Genomic DNA, 24,494 nt, shown 5'->3' on the forward strand with positions numbered 1-24,494 from the left:
TACAATAGCCTGTCACACGCTCTCACCAAAGATGTGCTCTCCTTTCGATTTCTTGAAGCCGTCGTCCTTTCAACCCGAGATATCCCGCCTACAGATGAGCGCATCCCTGATGCATGTCACATGGGTCGGAGAACTAACGGGAGTTGTACCACGAGCGCTGTTGGCTTTGAGTTCGCATCTGTCTAGGGCTAAGCATCGTGGACGTCCAGGGGTTTGGCCGAGTGGCTGATGTTTCTGGCACGAACCTTGAGGGGGAGAAATGGTACGTAACGTTGATCTCGTAGCGACTTCACAGACTTTGGGGAATGGCTAAACGTCCAGTACTGCAAATACGATAATGTCGGCGGCCCCGTTCACACGGGTCGGACGTTTCAACGCGTTCCATGGTGCTTCTCAACCTTTCCTGGAAGGGAGTAATGGGTATTGTTTTGACATGGGCCTGGTTCGGGCACACCTGTTCGTTTCGAAGTCCACCTCTAGAATGAGAAAGGAGAGACCGCTGCTCTGGGACCCGGATGTTCAGTTCCCCTTGTCTGGGGTCCAATAAAGGCAGGTATCGTTCTGAATCAAACTTTGAAGCCAACCCAGGTATTACAGAACCTTTTATTTCGTAACTCAGTCTTCACCATGGTACGCTGAAGCTACGACAAGCCATCCTATGTCAAGGTTTTCACGACGAATACAATAAAGGAGAAGAAAAAGCAGAAAACCCCTCGTATAAATAAGTCATTGGACAAACCATCAGACAAACCATCAGGCAGGCATTCAGATGAACCGTCAGATACATCACCAGAACTTCCGTCAGAAATTACACCAGACAAGCCTTCGGACAAATTATTAGAGAGATCGTTTAACACTACGCCTTTTCCAACTACAATTCCCAAGCAATCCACCTCTCCATCATAACAACTACCAATGAATCCAGGCTCACCAGAGGGTAGCTCACCCACCATGGCTGCCCTGACACGGCTGGCCGATATCGAGGCTGCGTTCACAAGAGTGCGACAACTGCGGAAGGAATACGCGGCCCTGAAGCGCAAAGTAGAGCCACGCGTCGAGCCAGACGAAGAGCAACTGGAGACAACTCCAAAGGCGAAGCTTCAGCTGGCAAAGCTTGGTATTGACCTGGCTTCACAAGAAAAACAAGTGATCCGGACGGGGCAGAGGCTAGCGATCCATTTGATGCATAAAGGCGACATGGCCCCCGAGACGGCCATGAGATATATCCGAAGACAGGATAAGTGCTACTTCTCTGCCGGGGGCGACCTGTGGAGACACAAGAAGAAGAAGGCACACTACGAAGATTCCAACACAGAGCGAGTGCTGGGGTCAAGTTACTGCGGTCTCATTCAACGCCCTTCTACTTCCATCCCACGTTATATCAATCTCATCCCAATTCCTCATGCTGTGATGGAAAGCATTTTACCTCTCTACACAAGATCAGATGGCCGGGAAAGGCCACAAAGACGACCTTTAGCATTTCTCAAGGACGCCACGGACTATTATAGCGGCAGTGACGGGAATGGCCGAGTTTGGTGCCATGCGAGCGGCATGTGGTATCTCGACAAGGATATCGACGCGGCACATATCGTACCCTTCTTTGCCGATATCGACTGCATACCCGCAATGCTGTTTGGCGACCGAGCAGAGTCGGTTGAACGAGCGGGGAACGCACTTCTACTGGCCGACCAGATCAAGAGCTGGTACGACCGCTATTACATTGTGATCGTTCCTGCCGACGCGGCGGAAACCCCCATCAGAAGATGGAGGACAGATGTCGTTTGCCCCGCCATCAAGAACTCGCCATATACGAGCAATGGCGATAATGCAAGTGCTCTCGACGGAAAGGAATTGACGTTTCTCAACGACAAACGTCCAGTCCCGCGCTTCCTCTACTTCCGTTTCATCATAGCGCTCGTTCGCATCAAGCGTCTCGATCGCAGTGGATGGCGAGAGGTCTGGGCAAAGTACCACTCCCATCGGCCGTTCCCGACGCCAGGGAAATATATACGTACGAGCGTGTTACTCGCACTTTCCTCTCATTTTGATGCCCCCGATACTTATCTTATTGACTCCTGGATCCACGGACACGGCTTCGAAACGCCATTGGAGCTGACTGATGACGAGGCCATGGAGGTGGCCCGCCGGATACACATGGCAGTCGAATATACTGCCTCTCAAGCAGAGAAAAGGGACGAAGGGGGGAATGAGGACGAGGATGAGGATGAGGATGAGGACGAGGATGACGAGGATGACGAGGATGACGAGGATGACGAGGATGACGATGAGGACGATGAGGACGATGAGGACGATGAGGATGACGACGAGGATAACTACGTGAACGAAGACGAAGATCAGGAGTGATAACTCATCGCTCTCTTAAGTCAACCGCTGAAATTACCCTAGCTGCTATAGCTTCTGTCACAGACTTCCGAAATGGTTCCGTAATCAAACTGACGAGACAGCCGCATTGAGCCTTTAGTTTCATACATGCAATAGATACTATATAGCATCATAGGACCCATCTTGGGAATACTCTAGTCAGTGCAAGCGCCCGACAATAGTATCAATGGACGCCACATTGGCATAAAATGCAAGTATTTATATGTAATATCTTCATCATTACTCATTGGTGTGAGTAAACAACGCAGCTTTGAGGAGATGTTGACTTCCACAACATTCGTAGATGCAGTATATTTACACAGATATCGTTCTACAAACCCACGCAAACATTAGCCTCGAGCCATAGCCCCGAGCGATCCCCCCCACTGCCGGGTTTCACTTATCGAAGTCACCGACAGATGTTGTATTAGCATGACATCCTCCCTTGAACTACCAAAAAGGGGATGCAGCATCAGAAATGATAACAGTGCTTATTCCAATGTGAAGCCCGCCGAGTTGGCAATGGTCCAGCAGCCGTTACCTGTCTGCACGAAATACAGCTTACGACACCCCTAGATCATGCCCGGCTATGCAACGCTGCGGTCAGAAAAACAAATGTCCCTCGCCTTTGCCGTTGGGTATACGAAGCCGAGTCTACTTACCTGGACGGGTGTCGGTGTCGCTACGGGTTAGATGATGTGGACGTTGAGGACACGCTCGGCATACTAGTCGTGCTGTCCGGTGGCGGCTCTGGGATGTCGTTGCTGAATCCCAGGCAGTATTAGGAACCGGCCCAGAGGTCGTCGCAGTCACTGTTCGGAAACAGGTACCAAGCCAGGAACTGACATTCGGCGATGCTCTTATGCATTACTGCGACCTGGAGGCATGTGTCGGCCTGTTTTTCGTTCAAGAGAACAAGTGCCACTAGGCTGAAACTTGTATATGGGATGGGGGCGGCTCTATCTGACCGAGCGCATCTGGCAGTACTCCACGCAGTCTGTAGGCAGCGGGCCCTGTACCGGGACAGGCTCAAAGGTTGTGTCGACAGGCGGCAGCTCCACGGATGTCGGGATTACCATAGGCGGGACCGTGGCGTTGGGAACAAGCATGCGGAAGCCGATGGAGATCTGCGTTTGTCGCTGAATGCCTACGCAAACGCAGTAATACAGGCACATAGGTAAAGCCCCTTGCAGCCGAAACCAACCGCTGGGGCTCCAAAGAAGACTGGGATGATGGCACAAGCCATGGGTTAGGTTCTGGTAACCAACTACTAGCATAGTACGATTTCAGAGATACTTACCAGTTCTCGATTCCTACCCACCCGTGGTGACCGTTGACAATGGATTCGTATGGCTCTCCGGGCGTCACGAGGTTCCACTCCTTGAAGTGCGATGGATGATTCGACTGCGTTTTCTGTGGGGACCACGGCTAACTGGGAAGGGTTGGCGGCCTGATTTTAAGACCGGCGGTAGGGTGGTCGGTAGTTTACAGCGTCGAGATGGGTGGCTGTACTGAATACGAAGTGGCAGATATTGTTCGCATCGTCAAAGTAGTACCGGATCACGGGCAAAGGGGGGAAGGGGGGGCAGGGCACTTTCACAAGTACGGAGATGATGAACTAAGTCACGACAATATTGGGTGCCCGGAGCAATGATTATATAACTGCCCCCACGTTAACTAACTGAAATGAGATATGGTGGCTGAGGTCCGAGGAAGGGCACGAAGCTTTCTTGTATCTCATGATATTTATCTTCGAATCCATTGTATTTATTCGTATATTTCATCGGCACCAGATAGTAATCAACTAGGCTTCATGTAGCGAATTCTGTAGCTCCCGAATCGATGACGAAAAGGGCCCTGGGCCGCTGCTGCTTTCATTCAGCATTTCACCTAACAGATCGAAACCTAACCTGGCCGCCGACAAATCGCGAACGCAGACAAACAGGAGAGACTGCACGTTGTAGAATCAACCAGGAAGTCGGGGTTTCGGAATTACAGCGTCCGTACACGGTAGCAGATCGTCATAGGGAAGTTTATCGCTAGGCGAAACGAAAGAAACTGTCTTCCGTTGCTGGTCGCATCCCTGTAGAGATATCCCCCCCAGGAATTCCTCGGCGAGTTTGACTTTGAGGCTATCTGAGATCACCGCGCCGCACTGATGCAGTGTCACGGCGTCTTTCCCAGCCCAGACAGCCCTGAGGCGGAGAACGTACCCGTCGGGTCAAACCCAGGCTGTCGCCTGTGAAAAAGTGTGTGCTCCAGAAAATAGGCTCACAGCCGGAGCAGAAGAATTGGGACCAAAAGATGGGTTTGGAATTGAGTGGCTTATAATGATGATGTAGAAAGGAAGAAAATACCCTTTGGCACAGTGCGGTCAGTGCCTGTTTCTATGCAATCATCGGTGCCTCTCCCTTTCCAAAATTCCATCTCGCACAGTTGCTTGATGTCGACGATGTTGCTGCCGGGAACCTGCTTGGATGGTCTTCAAACCCCACAACGCGGAAGGGCAGCCACCATCTTTGGAGTTTCAGCGATTGCATGTGGACAAGGCCCTGGAAAAAAGCCTCTTTGATACAGAACTCTGGGCCGAAACCTCTTTTACGTTGTTAATGAGAAGGCTGATGGTGCCCTGACCACCTGTACCGGGAGGCTTGTGACTGGGGCCTGCGGCACTTATCCAAGCTTTGGATGAGGGTTCTCTGACCATTCCTTAAGAGCCGTGATGGCCTCATTGTACTCGACCATGACCGATTCTTTGGGCGTGAACGGAGGAGGCTTATCCCAAGCATGCTTTTCGGCCTTGACAACACGTGTGCTGACCCGACGACCTCGAGACCTGGCCCGTTCAGCAAAGCTCTGGCCTTCCAGTAGCAACATGTCGAACTCGCACAAGCATAGGTGAACAGGGGGCAGCTGATCGATCATCTCATCTGTCATGAGACCGGGTGAGAGGCGGGGATCACCGCGTTCAGACCTCGGGCGGGGCGGGTATACATAGGATGCATCAAAAAGATCGGTCATGCTTTTAGGCAGAGTCATGTCAGGCCTTCCACACGTGTTCCGCTTCTGGGGCCTCGTCATGGTCCAGTCCAAAAGGGGATAGAAAAGGACGATACCGGAGATGTCGGGGACTGGAATGCTGAACTTATAGCTCCACCTGTCGGGGTTCTGGAGGATGATCCAGCTGGCGAGGGCCAAAGTGCCTCCAGCCGAGAATCCCGAGAGAAACACCTTTTCTGTATCGATGCGGAACTCTGCAGCACGAGCGACGATCTGCAGGATGGCGTCGGCAGAGTCCTCTACCGGGGTGGGGAAGGGATAGCCCGGGGCCAGACGGTAATTGACGGAGAAAACCACGGCGTTGAGTGCGGAAGCCACGGAACCAGCCCAGCGTGCATCGTCGGTCCCTTGACCGAGGACGAACCCGCCGCCGTGGAAATTGATAAGTGCAGGGGCCTTGCCCGTGGGCTTGGTGCTAGTGGTGGTGGGTGGGAGCCAGACGTCAACCTTGATCTTCTCCTTGCCGCTCCACTCCGATAGGGTGGAATCGAGCCAGATGACCCTGTTCGCAGCGGGTGGGACGGGAGAGGAGCGGTTTTGCAGGCCGAAGGCGAACGCGGCCCCCGAGCGTAGGGCGACGGCATTGGCGGTCAGGCGCCAGCGAGCCACGCTCTCTAGTGGATTGTCATACTCATCGTCGGGAGTGCCGGCTACGCTGCTGGCAATGCTGCCGGCAATGCTAGCAGCCTTGCTATCCTTTTTGCTGCTCTTGCTCCCTTTGGAAATATTTGATATGCTGGACAGGGTGCGGGTGAGTTTGTCCTGCAGCATTGGGTTTGCGGGGTGCGGGGTGCGGAATGCGGGATACGCAACACACAGCGCGCACAGGAGGCCAGACTCGAGCGGGATGAAAAAGGCTGGCAATTGAACAGTCAACGGGGTATGTCTTGGTTAATGCTCAAGCGAGGTTGTGTACTACTGTAGTAGGTCGAATGCGGTCAGAACGTGGTGGTTTGTTTGGTATCTGTATATCGGGTATGCCGGATCAGCTCCGTTGATAATACACTAGGTGGCGGGGGAGTGAGGCGAAGATGTGACAACTCGAGTAATGGATGGATGGACGGAAGGAAATGTGAGGTGTCGACGTGCAGGTAGGTAGGTAAGTTGTCAGGCAGTTGGGCAGGCACACGTGTAGTGTGAGAAAAAGATATGACTGAGATTGCCCCAAGGATTCCGAGTGGCTCAGCCGATGGCGTCAGTTGTTGTTGATGTCCAAGTAGCCTTTGCTTGGCAGGGCGTACCTTGCTTGGTGAGGGAGGGTGGGAGAGGGGAGATGTGGTGTGTGTGCGTGTGTGTGTGTGCCGGCAGTTAGGTGTCTAGGGGAGGTAGTGTGGCTGATGAAATGGGGGTACCGTAATCAACCACCTGTGGCTGGTGGTTTATGGCACAGCCATGATGTACCTAGGCATAATGTTAGTTTTTGTGTTAAAATCAGAAGGACAAAGACACGTTTTTCTCGACGTTAGACAACACAATGACAAAGGCGGAAGGAGTAGAGAGGAATAGCGAGACATCAGCCGAGGCCAAAACGGGCGGCCTGCAAAGGCGGAGGGACTGAGACGAGACAAGATGTCATAATTCGGCCACCAGACGATAGGTACATATTTGATGACCTACAGTGTTGAGGTTTGTGATTGATTCTTTTTGCTCATTACCCGTTGCCTCGAAGTGAGGTCAGGGCGGTGTCAAAGGTGAGGAGGGGATGCCACGGTGGCTGGTGTACAAGTACCCAACTCTGTGCCGAGTTCGTTTGACGTCACACTTGAGGCGCTTCTGGCCTCGCAGATAGCAGAGAGCAGGGGCATGCGGCTAGGGCGGGGCCGCAGCTTCCGGGATGTGAGCGGAGCTGAGTTAGTAGTGGAACCACTTTCTCTTTTTAGGGAAGCAGCAACTCAAGATGCCGCGGTTTCCAGACGATGCGAGAAATATCATGTCATGCTTTGCTACGGATACACTCACTAACTACGATGTAGGTAGGTACGATCCTGTAGGTACCACAGAGTGCACCCTCGTCCATTTGGGCCATCTTTTGAGGCTGGGCTTTTTTCTCCCTCTCTCTTCTACGGAGTACTTTATTCCTATTTCTATTATTCTTTTGTTTGTTTGTTTGTTTATTTCTTTACTCCTTCCCTTCTCTGGTTCTTTTTCTCCCGGGGTTCACCCAACAGGTTGGATCGAACACGGGAAGGAGTGGACCTGCCTCCAGCATCCGGGCCCCCCGGAGCAAAATGTCCACGAGTAACCACTCTGTTTGTTGTGCACCTACATCAGCAGGTCCTCTCGGCCATTCACAAGCTCCGCTCTCCGCTCCAACGTCCGTGACCTTGCCGGCCTTGCCAGGTACCGTGGGTCAGGTGGGGGGGGGGGGGACACAGACGCATCTTTGCCCCACAAGCCAATGACGTTTCCTTGACACCACACGGTCCAACACACAGAGGAGACGGAGGAAGCTACGATGGGAGAACAATGTGGAAAGATGGACGAAGCTGGTTCACGGCCGGTCTAGGAGTCACAAAGTTTAATCGTCACTGTCCTCACCTGCCCGATGCGATCCGATGCGATCCGATCCAATGCGATACCATATGGTGGTTTCAGCAACCCTTTTCTCCTTACCTAGGTAGTAGGTAGCAGCGCCAAGATGCAAGGTGGTGGGAGGGGATGAAAATCACCCGCCGACCAAGCTTTTCAGAGGTGAGAGTAAGGTGAGGTAATTCCAAGTCTCTTGGTACAAGATACATGCCGACTTGGCTTTCCTGCCCCTACCTGTGGCTTGCTTGTCGTACGTACCTATTCCAAGCTCCCCAGCCTGGAACCTCGGTCGTTGAGTCACTAACTGCCCGCGTGTCCCGGGCTTCGTCCTATCAATCGGGGCATTTCTCCATCCTCGGCGTACCTATTGCCAAGTCACTGACACACGACACCCAACTCGAGGAAGCAAAGGAACTACCTACCTTACATTGTGACATCCACTTGTTCTGCCAAGGGACCCACGGACCTTGACGGAACCCGAACTCATGTTTCCTCACTCCGAGTCTTTTCTTCTTATACCCTGTTCCTGTATTCATCTACCCTCTTCCCCCCTCCCCTTCTCTATGTAAAATCGTCTTGGCAAACTCACCGACCCCGTCACATCTTCCTCATCCATTGCACATGTGCAAATCTCCCAACCAATCTAGTATAATACACACACAAAAATACATCATCACCTAGCCCTTGCCAAGGGGAGGTCATACCACCATGACCCAACAGGAAGCAGTGTCACGCTCACCGAGCACTCTCTCGCGCCTTGCCCAGAAGTTCACCTCGCCCCTGAAGTCACCACCATCTAGCCCAACCGTTTCCACGCGCACAAGGACGACCGTCTTCGAGAAGAAATCGCCCATCTCGAGCTCCACCAGCCAGTCCAGCAAGTCTAGTACAGGACGCAGCCCGGTAAGGAGCGGCGAGATCAGGCGCCAGGAACGCGGCGAGAAGCTGCAACGCCGGCAGGAAGAAGAGCGCCAGCTCCAAGAACGCCGCCGAAGCGAGTACGAAGAAGGCCGCCGCGCTGAGGATGAAGAGACCCGAGCGCGCTATGGCGAGGGCGACGAGGGCGAGTATCCGACCGAGCTGACCACTATCGGCGAGGCCGTCAAGCTGGACATTGGAACCAAGGTGACGTTCCGCGCGAGAATACATACCCAGAGGAACATTTCAAAGCATCTCGACTTTCTCCTCTTCCGCGACCAGACGGACACCGTTCAGGGAGTCCTCGCCCACGCCACCCCCAACATGGTCAAATGGGTTCAGCACCTGCACCCAGAGTCCATTGTACAGGTATCCGGCACCTTGAAGAAACCTGTCCAAGACGTCAAGTCGGCACACTACCACGATGTCGAGGTGGACATTTACTCGATCCACCTTCTCAACCCGGCCAAGGCGCCGCCATTTAGCAACTACATGCCTCCAGACAGCATGAACTTCAGGTTGAACAACCGTATCCTTGACTTGCGACACCCCAGCAACCAGGCGCTGTTCCGTGTGCGCGCCATGATTACACGCCAGTTCCGTGAGACCCTCGACAACAGCGGCTTCATCGAGATTCAGACCCCCAAGTTGCAGCCCGCCGCTACCGAGAGTGGCGCCGAAGTGTTCAAGCTCAACTATTTTGGAAGGCGTGCCTTTTTGGCACAGAGCCCCCAGTTAGCTAAGCAGATGACTATATCTGCCGACTTTGGCAAGGTGTACGAAGTAAGTAACACGAAGCCCATCCCGTGCAAGTGAACTGGTGCTGACATATGTGCAGATTGGCCCCGTGTTTCGTGCAGAGAACTCAAACACTCACCGTCATTTGACCGAGTACACCGGCCTCGACATCGAAATGAAGATTCAGAAGCACTACCACGAGATCATCAAAGTTCTCGACCAGACTTTGAAGAACATCTTCGCGGCTGTTCATTCTATGCCCGAGCTCAAGATCATCCGTGAGCGCTTCCCTAGTGATGACCTTGTCTGGCTTGACGAGACACCCATCATCTCGTTCCGCGACGGTCTGCAAATGCTGCGTGACGACGGCCGCGACGTTGAGGACGAGGACCTCTCGACGCCCGACGAGATCCGCCTGGGAGAATTGGTCAAAGAAAAGTACGGTACCGACTATTACATCCTGGACAAGTTCCCCGCCAACGCTCGCCCCTTTTATACCCACAAAGCCGATGACCCCTTCTGGACCAACTCGTTCGACATCTTTGTCCGTGGCCAGGAGATCTGCACTGGTGGCCAGCGTATCAACGATCCCAAGGAACTGCGAAAGAACATGGCCGAAAAGGGCATTTCGGAGGACGACATGGCCGAATATCTCGAGGCTTTCGATCTAGGTGCTCCGCCACACGGCGGTGCCGGTCTAGGATTGGACCGTGTCGTATTCCTTCTCCTCAACTTGGGAGATGTCAGATACGGCACCCTCTTCTACCGCGACCCCAAGTCTTTGCCATCGCGGTCGTTCACCCTGCCGCACCCAAGCGCCGACACCACCAAGGCATGGGCCGGAAAGGAGCTACCTCCCTTGGAGGAGTTGATTGCCAACTACGGAGACGCCACGAACACCTCGTGGCTCGATGAGAGGTTTGAGATTTGGCGCCACGGCAGTGGTGCTGCAGTTGGATATGTCAAACAGGGCAAATTTGCAATGATTACTGGAGACCCTCTCTGCGACCGGGGTCAATACGAAGAGGTTGTTCCAGCCTTTGTTGAGTTTGTCACCAAGGATCTTAAATTGACTCCTGTATGGATGCTGGTATCCAACAAGGTGCAGGAGCTTCTCGGACGCCGCATCGGCTGGCGAACCTTGAGCTGCACCGTGGAGCAGCGGGCGGATGCGGACCAGCACACCACACCCGACGGCCGTGCCGCCAGACGCGTCAAGAGGGAGGGCATCAAGATCCACGAGGTCAAACCTAACGAGGATTTTATGAAGCGTACCGATCAGGCCATCGAGGCATGGAAGGAGAAACGCAAGTCAAAGAAGCAGGTGCACCTTACGGAGATTCGTCCTTGGATCGACCAGGCACACCGCCGCTACTTTGCCGCCGAGAAGGACGGCAAGGTCTTGTGCATGGTTGTACTCGCACAGCTCGCCCCCAGATACGGCTGGCAAGTCAAGTGGGCGCTAGACTTCCCTGACGCACCGAACGGCACCATCGAGGTGCTTGTCGAGTACGCTTTGTCGTGCATCTCGGGCCCTGTGACCTTTGGAGCCGGCGTCAGTGACAGGTTGGTGCCCGGTGAGCACCTACACGGCGTTCGGGCCAAGTTTCTGAGCAAGATGTACGCCGGTATCGTCAAGAGCCTCGGTCTCGGCAAAAAGGCCGAGTTCAGAGACAAGTTTGGCGTCTTGGGCGAGCAGGTGTACATTTGCTACCCGCGCCGCGGTGTCACACTGTTTGATCTCAAGGAGATTGTCAGGTTCTTCATGGACGACTAAGATGCCATTGGGCCCTTGATGACTGACGAAGATGAGAGAGAGTTGGGCATGGAGTCGGATAATGGCATGCAAGGCATATGGTTCCCCCCCTTTTTCTTTTCTCCGCTTTTCCTCTTTCCTGTTTTTTTGTTTCTGTTACAGCATCTCTGAATCATTTGTGATACCAAGCTTGATGTTGCAGTTATGTTAGATTTTGATACCAGTGTAGATCGTACTTTGCACATTTCGTATGTCATGGCAACAGACTCATAGGAACGACATAGCACATGTTTTTAGCAATATTGTTTGGTGCGACGTGTCTCTGCCTGTCCAAGTGATATTGTTGGGATATAGAAGGTGCGGCGAAGTGAGACACGGTATCCATCACCCGGCACAAAACCCTCACCTTCATCACCTTACTACTACTACTGCCTACTTGCCCACCTTGTATGGCATTCAACAACAACGTCAATCACTCACGATCATTACCAATCGCCAATGATACGTGTATACTCATCTTGGTTCCTGTAATATCAACAGAGGCATGAAGTGTCGTCATGAAGTTGCTTTCTTTCATTGCGCATCCCTGGCAGTACAATCTGGATATAGTACACCAACTAACCTACGTTCTCTTTCCCTCCTACTCCTTCACTTGCACTCATCGTCTGCCCACCCTCACCACATCAATCGTTCAGAGCAAGCCAAGCCAGAAGGGTTAATAAATAGCCCTAGACAACCCGAACCACACAGCCGGTGACGCTTTGGAAAAAAAAAAACAATTGCGCAGGAGATTAGAAAAACCGCGTCAGAGGGCCGCAAATGGGGAGATGGAGGGAGCCCCTTCAACACCACCTTCTCCTCTCCTCTTTACTGTGTCGTCTCGGGGCGGAGCCGCCTCAAGTTGTCCATGGAGGAGATTTCAACCTCCTTCTCGAGCTTGTCCCAGCACTCGGGGTGTCCCAGGGCCGAGACCCAGTAGTTGCCGTTGAGGTCCTTGCCGAGGATGGTGAAGACGTTGCGAGAGAGGATGGTGCGGGTGCGGGTCATGGAGTGGTGGTAGGAGATCTTGCCGGGCGGCGGGCGGCTCAGCACCTGGGCGATGCTGGCGTTGTTGGCCTGCTTCTCCAGGTCGGCGCCGCCGTTGCTGATGCCGTCGCTGGTGATGGAGTCGTCGCTGTTTGGCTGGGTGTTTTCGGAAGCCGCGGGCAGTTCCGCGATGGGGTTGATGCTGGGGATGACGGCCGGGGCGAAGTCGATGCAGTCGAAGAACTTGCAGCGGGACCAGTTGGTGAAGATGATGAGCATGCTGTTGGGGTCGCCGTAGAGGGGCTGCGTCTTGCAGCGGCCGCGCTGGCGGATGCGGCGCATGAAGGCCATGAGCTGGGACGGGGTGGTCTGGGTCTGGATGTCGTAGCGGAAGCAGCGGGCGACGTAGCCGAGGGGCGCCTTGAGGACCTCGGCGGAGCTGAGGAGGGTCCAGGTGCCGAGGGCGAAGTTCTGGACGTAGAGCTTTCCGGGGGCGAAGACGCCCTTGAGACGGCCGGTGATGTCGACGGCGTTGAGGACGGTGACGGGACGGTTGGAGCCGCGGGCTAGACAGACGATGCGGGTCCACCAGGCGGTCAGGACGTCGCCCTCGCTGACGAAAGGGGCCTCGCCGGTGCCCATGCCCTTCTCGTCCATGGCGTGCAGGTCGGCCATGGCCTGGGAGCGGAGGTTGGCAACGAAGTCGCCGGGCAGGCAGAGGATCTTGGACTCGATCTCGGGGCGGCGCATAATGTCCCAGAGGAAGCGCAGGCTGAAGCGGAAGTGGCGGAATCCCTTGAGCACGCGGCGGTCGAGCAATAACTTCTCCTTTTCCGGGTCCGTGTCGACGCCGACATCGTCGAGGATGTCCCTGCGGGCGCCATGGAGGACGGGGACCTCGGCCTCGCGGCCGGCGAGGACCTGGGACCAGGCCTCGACGAGGGCCTGCATGCCGGCGGCGCCGAAGAGGACGTGAGAGAAGAGGAGGCCGACGAGGGTGGCGTCGTTGAAGGAGACGACGTGCAGGGCGATGCCGGGCTCGTCCGAGGAGATGAGGTCCTCGAGCGTGCGGGGGGCGCCCTCGCGCGCGCCGAGACTGTAGAAGTTGACGACACCGGGCTGGATGGACGGGGTGGTGGTGGTCCTGGGCATGTTCTTGGCGTGCTTGTGCTCCGTAATGCTCATGTTGTGGACCACGTGGGAGAAGCGGACGGCGGGGCGGGCTGGTGTGAACTTGTGCGGGACGTGAAGCTCGAGTTTGTTGTCTTTCTGAGCGGGCGACCCGTGTTAGTTGGGATTTCTTCTAGAAAAAAAAGAAGAAGAAAAAGGAGAGAAAAGGAGGGAAACGGGCTGGTGGGCGGAAACACTCACGGTCAACCGCATGCGTCCAGCGAGCTTCCTCCAGTCTCCGATATCCAGGAGTTTGGCGAGCGAGAGATGAAGTTTCTCGGCGTCGAGGACATCGTCGAACCGGAGGGTCCAGTTCAGGAGCATCTCGCGGAAGGGCTTCGTATCGTCGAAGAAGTGGACCGGGTAGACATCGTCCGTTGCCACCTTGGGCACCTGGATCTTCTTCGTGTTGGCGCCGACAAGAGAGCGCATGTAGTCCATGATGGGCAGTTATTTGGAAACAAGACTGGGGGGGGGGAAAGAAGAAAAGAAGAAAATGGGGGGGTATCAGGGGCGTCGCTGCTGTTGGCTTACAATGAGCTCTAGCTAGATCGAGACTCTTTTTTCTTTCCAGCCGCGGACCAGAGCAAGAAATGGGAAGGGGGGGGAATCAACCCGGCCGTTTAACAGAAATTCTCAAATAGCTGGCATCGCTCACTGGGAGAAGGGGGGGAGGGGGGGGGGGGGTTCCAATGGGTAGAGTTGTTCGGATGCCGGCTTATATGGCATGATGGACGACGACGCGATCCGGCCGAACTTGGGCCTAGGTTCAATGGCAGCAGCTGTGCATGCCTCTTTTTTTTTTTTGCAACCGTCTGCTTTTTGCAATGACAGAAAGGGGGTTTCCTGTAGGTTTGAGGTAAAAGTCTGAGCTGACGGCCGCTCCAGTTCCCTGATGGGTTCATTGCGTTTTGCCTGCAGGACCGAGAAACATGGGTCGTCGAGAGAGAGCATGTGCGCTTTGTACCCTCGAAGCCGAGCGAGATGGTACCCCCTTGAAGTGTAGCTACTACTGCTGCTACTGCTACTCTTGCTACTACTCTTGCTACTACTCTTGCTACTGCTGCTGCTGCTGCTGCTGCTACAACTCACCACTTTGCAGCTTTGCATCCGTGTTCAGCCTCAATCGAGGCTTAGCGGACGGTGGCAGAGGCAAGGCAGGGGTTTGCTGCCCCCATCCGTTCCTAGCTTGGCAAAAGGAACCAAAGCAAGCACTAGGCAGATGCTGGTCTTTGCAGGCCGCGAAGCTTAAACACGCTTCGCATTTAGACGCTGATCCCTGTCTGTGATTCTGCGTCGCGTGTTACGAGATTGCGTTGACAAAATGCGACTACCAACTCCGGAACCATGGCGAGTCTGTTATCTCGCCGGAGGGGCGAGGGGCGGGGAAAGGAGACCTTCAGAGTGGGGGGAGGGGCACACGGAGCCGGCCGGTGAGCGCTATCTTTCCCCCCCCCCCCGCAGTTATGTAGGATTTCAGGAATATAACATAAATTAACTCGACCCCGAATGGCAAATCGCAAGACAAAGGTGCTGTACTGGTGGTATCCTTCACATACGAAAGAAGAAGGAAGAAAAAGAAAAGAAAAAAAGTCAGTGACAGCTGCACAAGAGACAAGATGACAGTCCAGACGTACAACCTCTGGGTCGGCGGCCAGGAGAAACCGGGACATGCAGAACAGTTCGTGCCCTCCTCTTGATTCCTCCCCCCGCAGCGAGGGGTGCAGGACGCTTATCTGTGCTCATGCTTCACGATCGACTTCTCACACTGCATCAGGATTCCGGTTGAGGACCCCGCGACGGGTGACATCTTTGCCCAGTAAGTTGACAGCCCCCCTCCCCTCCCTCTAAGCCATCAGCTCTCGGACCCCATCCGCCGTCCATTCTTGTTCGAGTGACATCTAACTGCTTCATGCAGCTGTCACGCAGCATCCCTCCAAGACGTTGACGAGGCCATCCGTCTTGCGCACGAGACCTTCAAGGCCGGGACGTGGTCCAAACTGCCCCGTCATGCTCGCGCCCATGTCCTCGACAAGGCGGCGGAGCTTCTCACCGCGGAGCTGGCCTCGCTGATCCCCCTCGAGGTGCGCCAGACCGGACGCGCGATACGCGAGATGCGCGCCCAGGTGCCCACGCTGGTCAAGTGGTTCAAGTACTACGCCGCCCTGCTGCGCACCGAGGAGCGTGCCGTGCTGCCGACCGTGGGCAAGCTGCACAACTGGATCGACCGTGTGCCCCTTGGTGTCGTCGTGCAGATCACCCCCTTCAACCACCCGCTGCTCATCGCCGTCAAGAAGGTGGCCCCCGCGCTGGCGGCCGGCAACAGCGTCGTGGTGAAGCCCAGCGAGCTGACGCCCCTCACGACCCTGCTGCTCGGCGGCATCCTGAAGCGGGCGGGCGTGCCCGACGGCGCCTTCAGCGTCCTCCCGGGCTACGGTGCGACGACGGGCAGGTCCCTCGTCGAGCACCCGCTCGTCCGCAAGGTCGACGTCACGGGCGGCACAGCGGCGGGCAGGGCGATTGGGTCCATCGTCGGCGGCAACCTGGCGCGCTACACGGCGGAGCTGGGGGGCAAGGCGCCGCTGGTGGTGTTTGAGCAGGCCGACATGGACGTTGCCGTCAATGGCATCGCATTCGGATCCTTCATCGCCAGCGGCCAGACGTGCGTCGCCAGCACGAGGATCCTCGTCCAGGACACGATCCTGCAGCCCGTGCTGGAGAAGCTCAGGGCCAAGGCCGAGTCCATCGCGCGACGGATGGGGTCCCCGAGCAACGGGGAGTCCATGATGGGACCCCTGGTCTCGGCTAAGCAGTTACAGAATGTGGAGGCGCTCGTCAACGAGGCGCTTGCCGCAGAGGGCTCAGCCTTCGCGGGCGGCCGTCGCATGTCTGGGACGAGCAGCATCGACGGCACCGACTTCTCCAGGGGCTACTTCTTCGAGCCGACGGTGCTGGTGTCGAGTGCCGAGGGCGACATCCTCAAGACGCGCATCTGGCGCGAGGAGGCGTTTGGGCCGGTGGTGGTGGTGGCGCCCTTCAAGACAGAGGCGGAGGCCATCGCGCTCGCCAACGACAGCGAATTCGGGCTGGGGGCGGGCATCTGGACGCGCGACGTGGCGCAGGCGTTTCGAGTGTCGGAGCAGATTGACGCGGGCATCGTGTGGGTGAACACGCACCATCGAAACGACCCCAGCAGTCCGTGGGGTGGCGCGAAGAGCGCGAGCGGCGTCGGCAGCGAGAACGGCATCGATGCGTACCACGCGTACACGACGACGAAGAGCACCATCATCAGCTACGCGAGCCCCGAGGAAGCGCTGGCGGCGGATGACTGGTTCCGCGAGGGCGCTGGGGATGTGCGATACGGCTAGACTTTTCTGATGGACACACGTACATCCTTCTGTCCGTCCATCGGGAAATCAGCCTCAACGTCAGATTACTGGACCGAAAAACAAAAGAAAAAAGAAAAAGAAACAAAAAAGGCTAAACGGGAGAATACGAGACGACGATGATGCTGTTCCTCCCATGTTCGGGGATGGGCTGAGTGGGTTTCACGCCGAGGGACCCTGTCGGTGCGCGACTGCATGTTTTGTTTGGTGCAATGTATGTAAACCGTCCAGTCCGTCAATGAGGCGTATCCCGCACAAAAGAACAGGTGCAACAACCCGGCTTTGGTGGAACGAATCAACTGACCTAGACTCGGATGGGTCACTAAGATACTCCGTGGTGAATCGTGCGAAATGGATATCAACTGTAAAGCACCGAAAAAGATTGGTTTGGTGATGGTGAAGGCAAAAGATGTAGGTCCATCCAGGATTCGAACCTGGGCTTACGGAAGTGACTGTGAATGGTCAGAATCCGACGTCCTAACCAACTAGACTAATAGACCGGCGCCTAATGATGATGCTGCATTCGAACCTGTCCATTGGTAGCCCATATTGCTTACTCATTCACCCGCCTGCTGCCGGCTGTCAACGGTTGTTTCCAAGCATTAATCGTCTTTGACTTGTGTCTGTCTACGAATTGATGATTGATCGCCATAGAAAGAATTCGGGACAGCCGGGAAGACAGACTTTGGCAAACTGAAATGGCATTTCACAGAGACGAGTCGCTTATTTGTTTCTTTCCGAGAGAACACGAGGGGTACGAGTCTTTATGCCGGACTAGACGGTTTTAATGCTGCCATCCATGCCGTTTGCTCACATGTGGCTGCCGCCGTGTTCTTCGACATGGGCAAGCTTTCTGAACGGTCCTACATGTGCCCGCGCCGCTTGCTGGCTTTTCCGCCAATACCGTCCCGTTATGTAATGTCCGACCCGTTCGTCCCGGCTATCATTGAATGAAAAGGGAGGGAACATGGCACGAACGATTATGGCTCGGTCGAAACGTCCCGCTGCTAGGTCCGCCGCATGACATCATCCGAACGACATCCAGCAAACCGCCCACACAACAGAAACGCAACAAGAAGAACGCGGCGGATGGGCGTCACTGAGGTTGGGGAAGCCATTTCAAGACATCAACACGTCTGCTGCTTGCAAGGCCCCCAAACATGTCGCGCCCGAAACAGCACATAGTCTTCCTGACGGGGCCAACGGGGTCCGGCAAGACCACCATAGCAAAGTATCTCACAGAATCCCTCCACATGAACTTCATCGAGGGCGACGATGTCTGTGCCCCCTCCCCCCCCCTAGCCAGCTAAACCAACCAGACTTCAAGCACGGGCGCATGGACGCAATGACACTGACACCACCGCCACCGCCCAGTACCACCCCAAAGAAAACGTGGAAAAGATGCACAGGGGCGAGGCCCTCACCGACGACGACCGCTGGGGCTGGCTCGACAGCCTCCGCGACGAGGCCCTCCGCGAGCTGGAGAGCGACGGCCTGCGCGGTGTCGTCGTGGCCTGCTCCGCGCTGAAGCGGGCCTACCGCGACGTCCTGCGCGGCGCCTCCCATCCGGAGAAGGACATCTTTGTCAACTTCGTGACCCTCCACGCCCCCGAGGATGTGCTGTTCGAGCGCGTCAAGAATAGGCACGGCCACTTTGCCGGCGCCAATCTCGTGCACAGCCAGTTCCAGAGCCTGGACCCGCCACAGGAGGACGAGGCCGACGTCGTTGGTATCGACGTGCAGCCGCCGATGGAGGAGGTGGAGAGGGACGCGCTGGAGAGGCTGGAGGAACTGCTGAGCAGGTGAGCTGATCGGGGTTCAATGGACAGTCGCCGCTTTCACATGGAGCCGAAGTAATTAGGGGGCGCATTTGTTTGAAGTTAGAGTTGGGGTAATGCAATATGCAGCATAAAGATCATCAGCACGTGTCCCACACTATGCATAACGGTATCTCGCTGCTCACTGGCGGGCTTGGCCACACTCGGAATTGGCATCGATCGTTGGAAGCCAGTTGTTCAAGTTGAGTTTAAACGTCCCTGAGGATGTAAAAGCTGTTTAATGCCATATCATACCACACCAATCCCGCGCGATATATCCCAATCATCAATGCCTGTCAGCCACGCATACGACGAGCGATGCGCCGGTTCCACCTTCTGACATCTTGCACTGATGATCTTCATGTTGCAGTTGTTATTCTATGCAAATCAGACTTGGGTTAAGCGTATTGACGAAAATGCAATACGAGGCTATTGAAGCGCGTTGACGCTATCATCTGTCGGGTCAGTGCATGAGTATGAATGCTGTTATGGTTTGCCAGCTAGCTCCAGAAGTTCAGAGCGTGGACTACTTACGGCATTCCTCGTCCAATACTAAAGATTCAAGGAGGGTGATCCAAGAATGAAGCGTCGATTATCGCCCCATCAGAACGACTCATGCAGGACCCTGTGAGTCCCGTTGAGAGTCTATTGTATAAGGACGCCCACTGTACATCGGACCAATATTAAATCGGACTCTTTGGCAGTAGCTGTACGGTCCTCGATGGTTTCCAAAACTGCCACGATTGCCCCCGGGAAGTTTACGGGGATGGACCCGTTGATAATCCGCCCCATCCTTGGATCAGGGGCTACTGCCTTGATTGCAGAGGAGCTTTCGAACATGATGTATGATTTCTCACCTAACGAGTCGCCTCGCCGCCTGCAGCAGCCCGCAGATCCTGTCGGTTCTCATCGTGTGACTCGGGCGGAGGGTTCTGGTTATGCCATTGTTCGTACAAAACATAGTGCGACTCGACCTCTCTGAGGGACCTGGACCACTCGTTGTCGTCCGGCACTTCTTCCTGTTCCTTAATCTCGTCGTTGTAAGCGGCGTAAATGGCGTGACCAGCCCAGCCGTGCCCGGCTTCTGGTCGAACCTCGTCCCACTGGAACGTAGGCGGTCCGGCGTCGCGGTAGTTAACAACCCGCCCGTTGATGGTTTCCGATTCGTAGACCATGCTGCCGTCGCCCATGCCATAAAACGTTCCCGGATCTTCGTTCCGGTGTAAAAACACCCTGTGGATGAAAGAGGTGGCCCCCTCAAGTCGTCCGAAACAATCGACGTCGTCTCCTCCAGTAGGGGCACGACTGCCGGGTCCCTGGAAATTCACCACCCCGCTTCGCGACCGTTGGTTCCATGGCGGCCCAAAATGGTCGTCGACGTCTCTGATAAGTTCTTGGACCGGTCTCAATAGAAACGCGCCCGCCCGTGCCAGCTGGGGGGGCGGTGTGTCATCTAGTCGGGGCAAATGGATGCCATCTCCAGAAGTTGAAACGCGAGGTTCCGCAGGTGAGACGCCCGGCACCGGGCACGAACGAAACGGACGATAGTTGGGCTCGGGTAGGACTTCCCGTTGCTGAGAAAGCCGGCTCACCACAGGCAAAGCGATCTCGTTTGCACGAGGGCGATAGTGATAGACCACTGGCTCGTTTCTTGGCGGGTAGTAGTTACCTGCAGACTCGTTTACAGGCGGGTATATATAGTAGTCCGCATACTCGTCTCTAGGCAGGTAGTAACCTGCAGACTCACCGTAGTATCCGCTCATATCGAAAGGTTTTATGGTGCTGTAGCCGAGTAAAACATTCAAGTATGTGTCCGTCGTTTGGAGGGCTCCGACGATTATTTACCTTGAACACTAGAGTGAGGGCGGATGTAGACCAGAGGCAGGGTAAAGGGGTTTAAGAAGCAGATAAGTGCGGGACACTGTGTCTATAAAATCTCGAACAAGGAGAAAGAACGAGTGGGAATATTACCGGCCTAAACTCCTCTGAAAAATGAAAAGGTGTGAATCAATCAGCAATCGAAACTTGGGAGCTACGCAGCTTGTTCTGTGGATCTGATTCTACGGCCGCAGGACGAACCACTGATTTTGGAGGTTTGTTCTCGAATTGCCGTCAACTGTTCCCGCACCTCTTTTACTTATCAGTTCCTGTGGCGTTATTGACAGGCTAGGCTAAGCTGGAGATCTAAACACCCCTGTATCGCTTCGTTGGATGAACTTAATCGCTTGCCATTATGGGCACTCAAGGTCGACATGGCGTTCACAAGGTGGTTTCATTTTGTGTGGTTCACGGAACCTGTCTATCCTCAAATCCGGTGCTATATAATCTTGAGACACGGCCATTTGCCGAGTCTGATTGCAACCTACTTGGCAACATCTTCATGTATAACCATGTTTCCTCCCCCCTACGATCCGGACACTCATCATCCTCGCTCGCTTTCTTCCTCGGAATCTATCGGTCATGAAATTCGCAAGCATTGCAGCGCCAATACTAGCCCTGGCCACAACCGTCCTCGGTGCCATGCGGACAACGCCTCCTGTGATCAAAGTCAATCCTCATAACCCACGACCAGTCACATACTGCTGGCGCGAAAACCTCGTCGGGGCCGACAACAACACCGCCGGCTTGGAGTACTACATTCTCTCTGCTGTCCCGCCAGATAAGATGGTCAAAGTCTGTCGAGATTTTATAATCAACATATCTTGGAGGAGACAATGTCCGTACGATCCCAAGGAATATAGATGCAGACCTATCCCGCAAGGGATCGAGATCATATTGCACACTGCCGTGTCTTGCAGGCGTACCTGGGTTCGGGATGCCTGGATGTATTCGGTCAATCTCGATTACGGTCCAATGGATTGCGGGTCACTAGATGAAGTGCTCGAAAGAACCCCCGCTCCCCGGTTGAGAGTGGATTGAAGCCAAACACCTTCCTGTAGAAGGGTCTACAATGATGGGATATCGTACCTAATAGAGATTCTTTGAAAATTGTCATCTATGGATACTTAACCGTCCGAGGCATCTTACAGCCTATGCCCCAAGTCACCCTCTCCTCAGCCCAAGTTCCCCGGTCGGAAATCCATCTTTGTCTTTGCCGCACATCCCGTAGCGATCGATGTGGCAAAGGCTTTGCGGTTGCCCTGCCTATCAAGGCCACACTCATCGATGGCCTACAGGGGTCCTCATTGACACCTTATGGCACCCCAACGGTTGTTTGTGGCTTCGTAAAAGGCCGAGTGCACCATTCCGGCGTTGCAGGCAAGGGCGGTCGTGAAGTGCCAGCTAAGGTCGCCCTTGTAGGCGGCCTCCTCGCATCCATTGGGTCTGAAGACCATGCAAGCGGGGTGTCGTTTGAGGTTATCCCAGAGCGATTTGCATACCGTCTCGATGTTTTCCGAACCCACATCTTCCACCGTGATCCGGTGGGAAATATGTCCGCTACGTCTTCGCCGCAGGCAGCGCGAGCTAGCGGAGACTGGGCCAACGAGGCTCAGCAGGATGAAGGAGGCGTTGGCTAGGGCTGAAAATTTCATGTTCTCGGATACCAAGGCTTCGGGCTATGATTGACGAATACCGTGATGAGCTCGTCCGAGGCCTTGTGGTGTTGATATCAACCTGCTGAAAAGCGAATAGGTAATATCAGAACGGAATTTGTCTCATCTTTAAATCAATCCATCTTGTCGAGAAGCTTTGATTCATCAAATGAAGTGAATGATACATGGCAAACTGTTCTGATCTCAAACAAACGCCAATAAGAAGAACCCAAGCGGAGTCCCCTTACTTAGAAAACTTTGTCCTCCTATTAAAAACCTGCAGGGAGAAAATGTGCGAGTCTTTGAAAGAATTCGGCATCCCTAGGGACCATTTCTCTAAGGTACTGCGGGATGGCTAGGGACTGCCAGCCCTTTTTTTGTCATGATACAACTGCCGCGCGGCTCTTCTTATTGATCATTTGTGCTCGTACAACTTCGCGCCACCACCAAATCTCTCCCTTGCCGAATGTTTAACACATAGCAAACTCATAAGTAACTCCGATAGCCAGCAAGATAACTGTATCAAGACCCTTAAAATGGAATTTTCAAGACATCCATTAAAACTGCCAGTTGTAGTTAATATGACCGACCTGTATGTTACTTTTGAGAGCAGCTGACACTGGCACCTATACAATTGCCTTCGTACACAGAACATGATTCTGGCATAGCGCCAGAGGCAGCTTCCTTTGAAAACGGCAGGTCAGGAACATATGAATGGCATCGTTTATCATAGCTACATGGCGGCTTTTGGAACAATAGAGGAATTATCGAACGTCATACCGCATTGACTCTCATCAATATATGCTCCAAATCAACCAATAGAGAAGCGTGTCTTTATATGGGATCCCTTAATGGCTTGTAACATTGCAGCAGAACATCATACGGGCTCGGCTACGTCCCAGGAGGCGAAGGCGGAAAGGACGTGGGTTTTGTTACAGAGGACACACCATATTCCGTGCATTGTTATGCTTAGAAGGTCTGGATGTAACACTCCCACGGCAACAGGTACAGCAAGTGTCACCTGTTCTGTGGTACATGGCAGAGCCTACATTAATGTAAGCTTCACCGTCACCATATGGAGATACGTCTCTAGCCAGCATATCTTAGGCAGTTTCTGTAGCAAGCCCAACAGCAGCAGAAGTCTTCTTATTAGATGATTTATTTTGGCCTGTGTAGGGTTCTCTTCTCTACTTCGTTAAGCAATGGAACGATTTTAATACTTTGGTATGCCGAGAGCCAGCATCGCTGAGACCTGGACATGGAGCTTTGTTATGCAGTGGCTTTGCCTCTTCCAGACGCAGACTCAAACTTGGTTTGCCACTTGTCTTCTTGCTTAAACATAACGACACATTGCAGTGCACTCGGGTTGCCGTAGTCTGGATCTGCCCCATTCTCGAGAAGAACCTGATTCAGGAGCATCAGCTTGTCACTTATACAGAAGAGACAATGATCGAAAAATCAAGTTGCATCTCTCATTTGGGAAGGGCGGCAAGGCTCTTACCTCGATGACTGCGTCTTCTTGCTTGAATACAGCTCCCGCCAAAGGACTTTGCCCTCTATCGTTCAGACGATTAGGGTCAGCTCCGTGCTGGATGAGGAGCTTCACCAACTGCGCATGCCCGTGGTAAGCAGCCAACATGAGCTGGGGTGGGGGTCTTGTCAGTGGATTTGGAAAAAGACCAAGGAGCAAAAATGCTTACCAATGTATCGCCTTTTTCATTGGTCATATTGGCGGGCAATCCGGCCGGCAAGGCTTGCTGAAAGAGAGCAATATCGCCCTTCCGCGCACCATCATACATGCGCCCAGCAAGAGCGATAGCTTCAGGTGGCAATTGTCGACTTCCCTGGGATGGGTCCATGGTTTCCTGGTCTATACAATGTCAATCAATATCTCAAAAGTCTGCAATGAAGCGTGTCTTGAAATATTCAATAACCTCTTTGTCATGCATCATCCGAGACGACTCAGACGAGAGGCCAGCTTACCTTTACAGGAATATTGAATCTTGCTGAACTTGGCTGAATGGCAGTTTGCCACTGAAGATCGAGTTGCCGGTGGTTCCTTGTGTGGTTACTAAGGCTACCGAGGGCGCGAAGACACCGCAAGTAGTGGGGTAAACTCGGAATACCGGATGGATGACGTGAACCAAAAAAGGTCGTCTTTTTTGGAGGACCCATGCTC

At 54.3% G+C, this 24,494-nt stretch overlaps 9 protein-coding genes and 1 non-coding gene across 10 annotated transcripts; 4 read left to right on the forward strand and 6 right to left on the reverse strand.

Annotated features, from left to right (window-relative positions):
* Positions 1 to 951: 951 nt before the first annotated feature.
* On the forward strand, positions 952 to 2,364 carry GLRG_01949 (uncharacterized protein; the record flags this gene model as incomplete). The annotated part of the gene is made up of 1 exon (XM_008093283.1): positions 952 to 2,364. The coding sequence occupies one exon, from the start codon at positions 952 to 954 to the stop codon at positions 2,362 to 2,364; it is 1,413 nt and encodes a 470-aa protein (XP_008091474.1).
* A 2,691-nt stretch (positions 2,365 to 5,055) lies between these two features.
* GLRG_01950 (uncharacterized protein) lies at positions 5,056 to 6,213 on the reverse strand (the record flags this gene model as incomplete). Its single annotated transcript, XM_008093284.1, has 1 exon — positions 5,056 to 6,213. One exon carries the CDS (start codon positions 6,211 to 6,213, stop codon positions 5,056 to 5,058), a length of 1,158 nt encoding a protein of 385 aa, XP_008091475.1.
* A 2,466-nt stretch (positions 6,214 to 8,679) lies between these two features.
* On the forward strand, positions 8,680 to 11,404 carry GLRG_01951 (aspartyl-tRNA synthetase; the record flags this gene model as incomplete). The annotated part of the gene is made up of 2 exons (XM_008093285.1): positions 8,680 to 9,672; positions 9,728 to 11,404. 2 exons carry the CDS (start codon positions 8,680 to 8,682, stop codon positions 11,402 to 11,404), a joined length of 2,670 nt encoding a protein of 889 aa, XP_008091476.1.
* An 846-nt stretch (positions 11,405 to 12,250) lies between these two features.
* On the reverse strand, positions 12,251 to 14,020 carry GLRG_01952 (uncharacterized protein; the record flags this gene model as incomplete). Its single annotated transcript, XM_008093286.1, has 2 exons — positions 12,251 to 13,678; positions 13,781 to 14,020. The coding sequence occupies 2 exons, from the start codon at positions 14,018 to 14,020 to the stop codon at positions 12,251 to 12,253; spliced, it is 1,668 nt and encodes a 555-aa protein (XP_008091477.1).
* A 1,178-nt stretch (positions 14,021 to 15,198) lies between these two features.
* GLRG_01953 (aldehyde dehydrogenase) lies at positions 15,199 to 16,947 on the forward strand (the record flags this gene model as incomplete). The annotated part of the gene is made up of 3 exons (XM_008093287.1): positions 15,199 to 15,260; positions 15,357 to 15,398; positions 15,498 to 16,947. The coding sequence occupies 3 exons, from the start codon at positions 15,199 to 15,201 to the stop codon at positions 16,945 to 16,947; spliced, it is 1,554 nt and encodes a 517-aa protein (XP_008091478.1).
* A 431-nt stretch (positions 16,948 to 17,378) lies between these two features.
* GLRG_13062 lies at positions 17,379 to 17,465 on the reverse strand. The gene has a single exon. It is a non-coding gene; the product is annotated as a tRNA-Gln (tRNA).
* Positions 17,466 to 18,125: 660 nt separating this feature from the next.
* On the forward strand, positions 18,126 to 18,771 carry GLRG_01954 (thermoresistant glucokinase family carbohydrate kinase; the record flags this gene model as incomplete). Its single annotated transcript, XM_008093288.1, has 2 exons — positions 18,126 to 18,242; positions 18,340 to 18,771. The coding sequence occupies 2 exons, from the start codon at positions 18,126 to 18,128 to the stop codon at positions 18,769 to 18,771; spliced, it is 549 nt and encodes a 182-aa protein (XP_008091479.1).
* An 868-nt stretch (positions 18,772 to 19,639) lies between these two features.
* GLRG_01955 (uncharacterized protein) lies at positions 19,640 to 19,972 on the reverse strand (the record flags this gene model as incomplete). Its single annotated transcript, XM_008093289.1, has 1 exon — positions 19,640 to 19,972. The coding sequence occupies one exon, from the start codon at positions 19,970 to 19,972 to the stop codon at positions 19,640 to 19,642; it is 333 nt and encodes a 110-aa protein (XP_008091480.1).
* Positions 19,973 to 21,964: 1,992 nt separating this feature from the next.
* Positions 21,965 to 22,315, reverse strand: GLRG_01956 (uncharacterized protein; the record flags this gene model as incomplete). Its single annotated transcript, XM_008093290.1, has 1 exon — positions 21,965 to 22,315. One exon carries the CDS (start codon positions 22,313 to 22,315, stop codon positions 21,965 to 21,967), a length of 351 nt encoding a protein of 116 aa, XP_008091481.1.
* A 1,269-nt stretch (positions 22,316 to 23,584) lies between these two features.
* GLRG_01957 (uncharacterized protein) lies at positions 23,585 to 24,174 on the reverse strand (the record flags this gene model as incomplete). The annotated part of the gene is made up of 3 exons (XM_008093291.1): positions 23,585 to 23,719; positions 23,817 to 23,957; positions 24,016 to 24,174. The coding sequence occupies 3 exons, from the start codon at positions 24,172 to 24,174 to the stop codon at positions 23,585 to 23,587; spliced, it is 435 nt and encodes a 144-aa protein (XP_008091482.1).
* Between the last annotated feature and the right edge of the window lie 320 nt (positions 24,175 to 24,494).

The sequence above is a fragment of the Colletotrichum graminicola genome, assembly GCF_000149035.1.
Source record: "Colletotrichum graminicola M1.001 genomic scaffold supercont1.7, whole genome shotgun sequence".
In the NCBI taxonomy this organism is placed as follows: domain Eukaryota; kingdom Fungi; phylum Ascomycota; class Sordariomycetes; order Glomerellales; family Glomerellaceae; genus Colletotrichum; species Colletotrichum graminicola.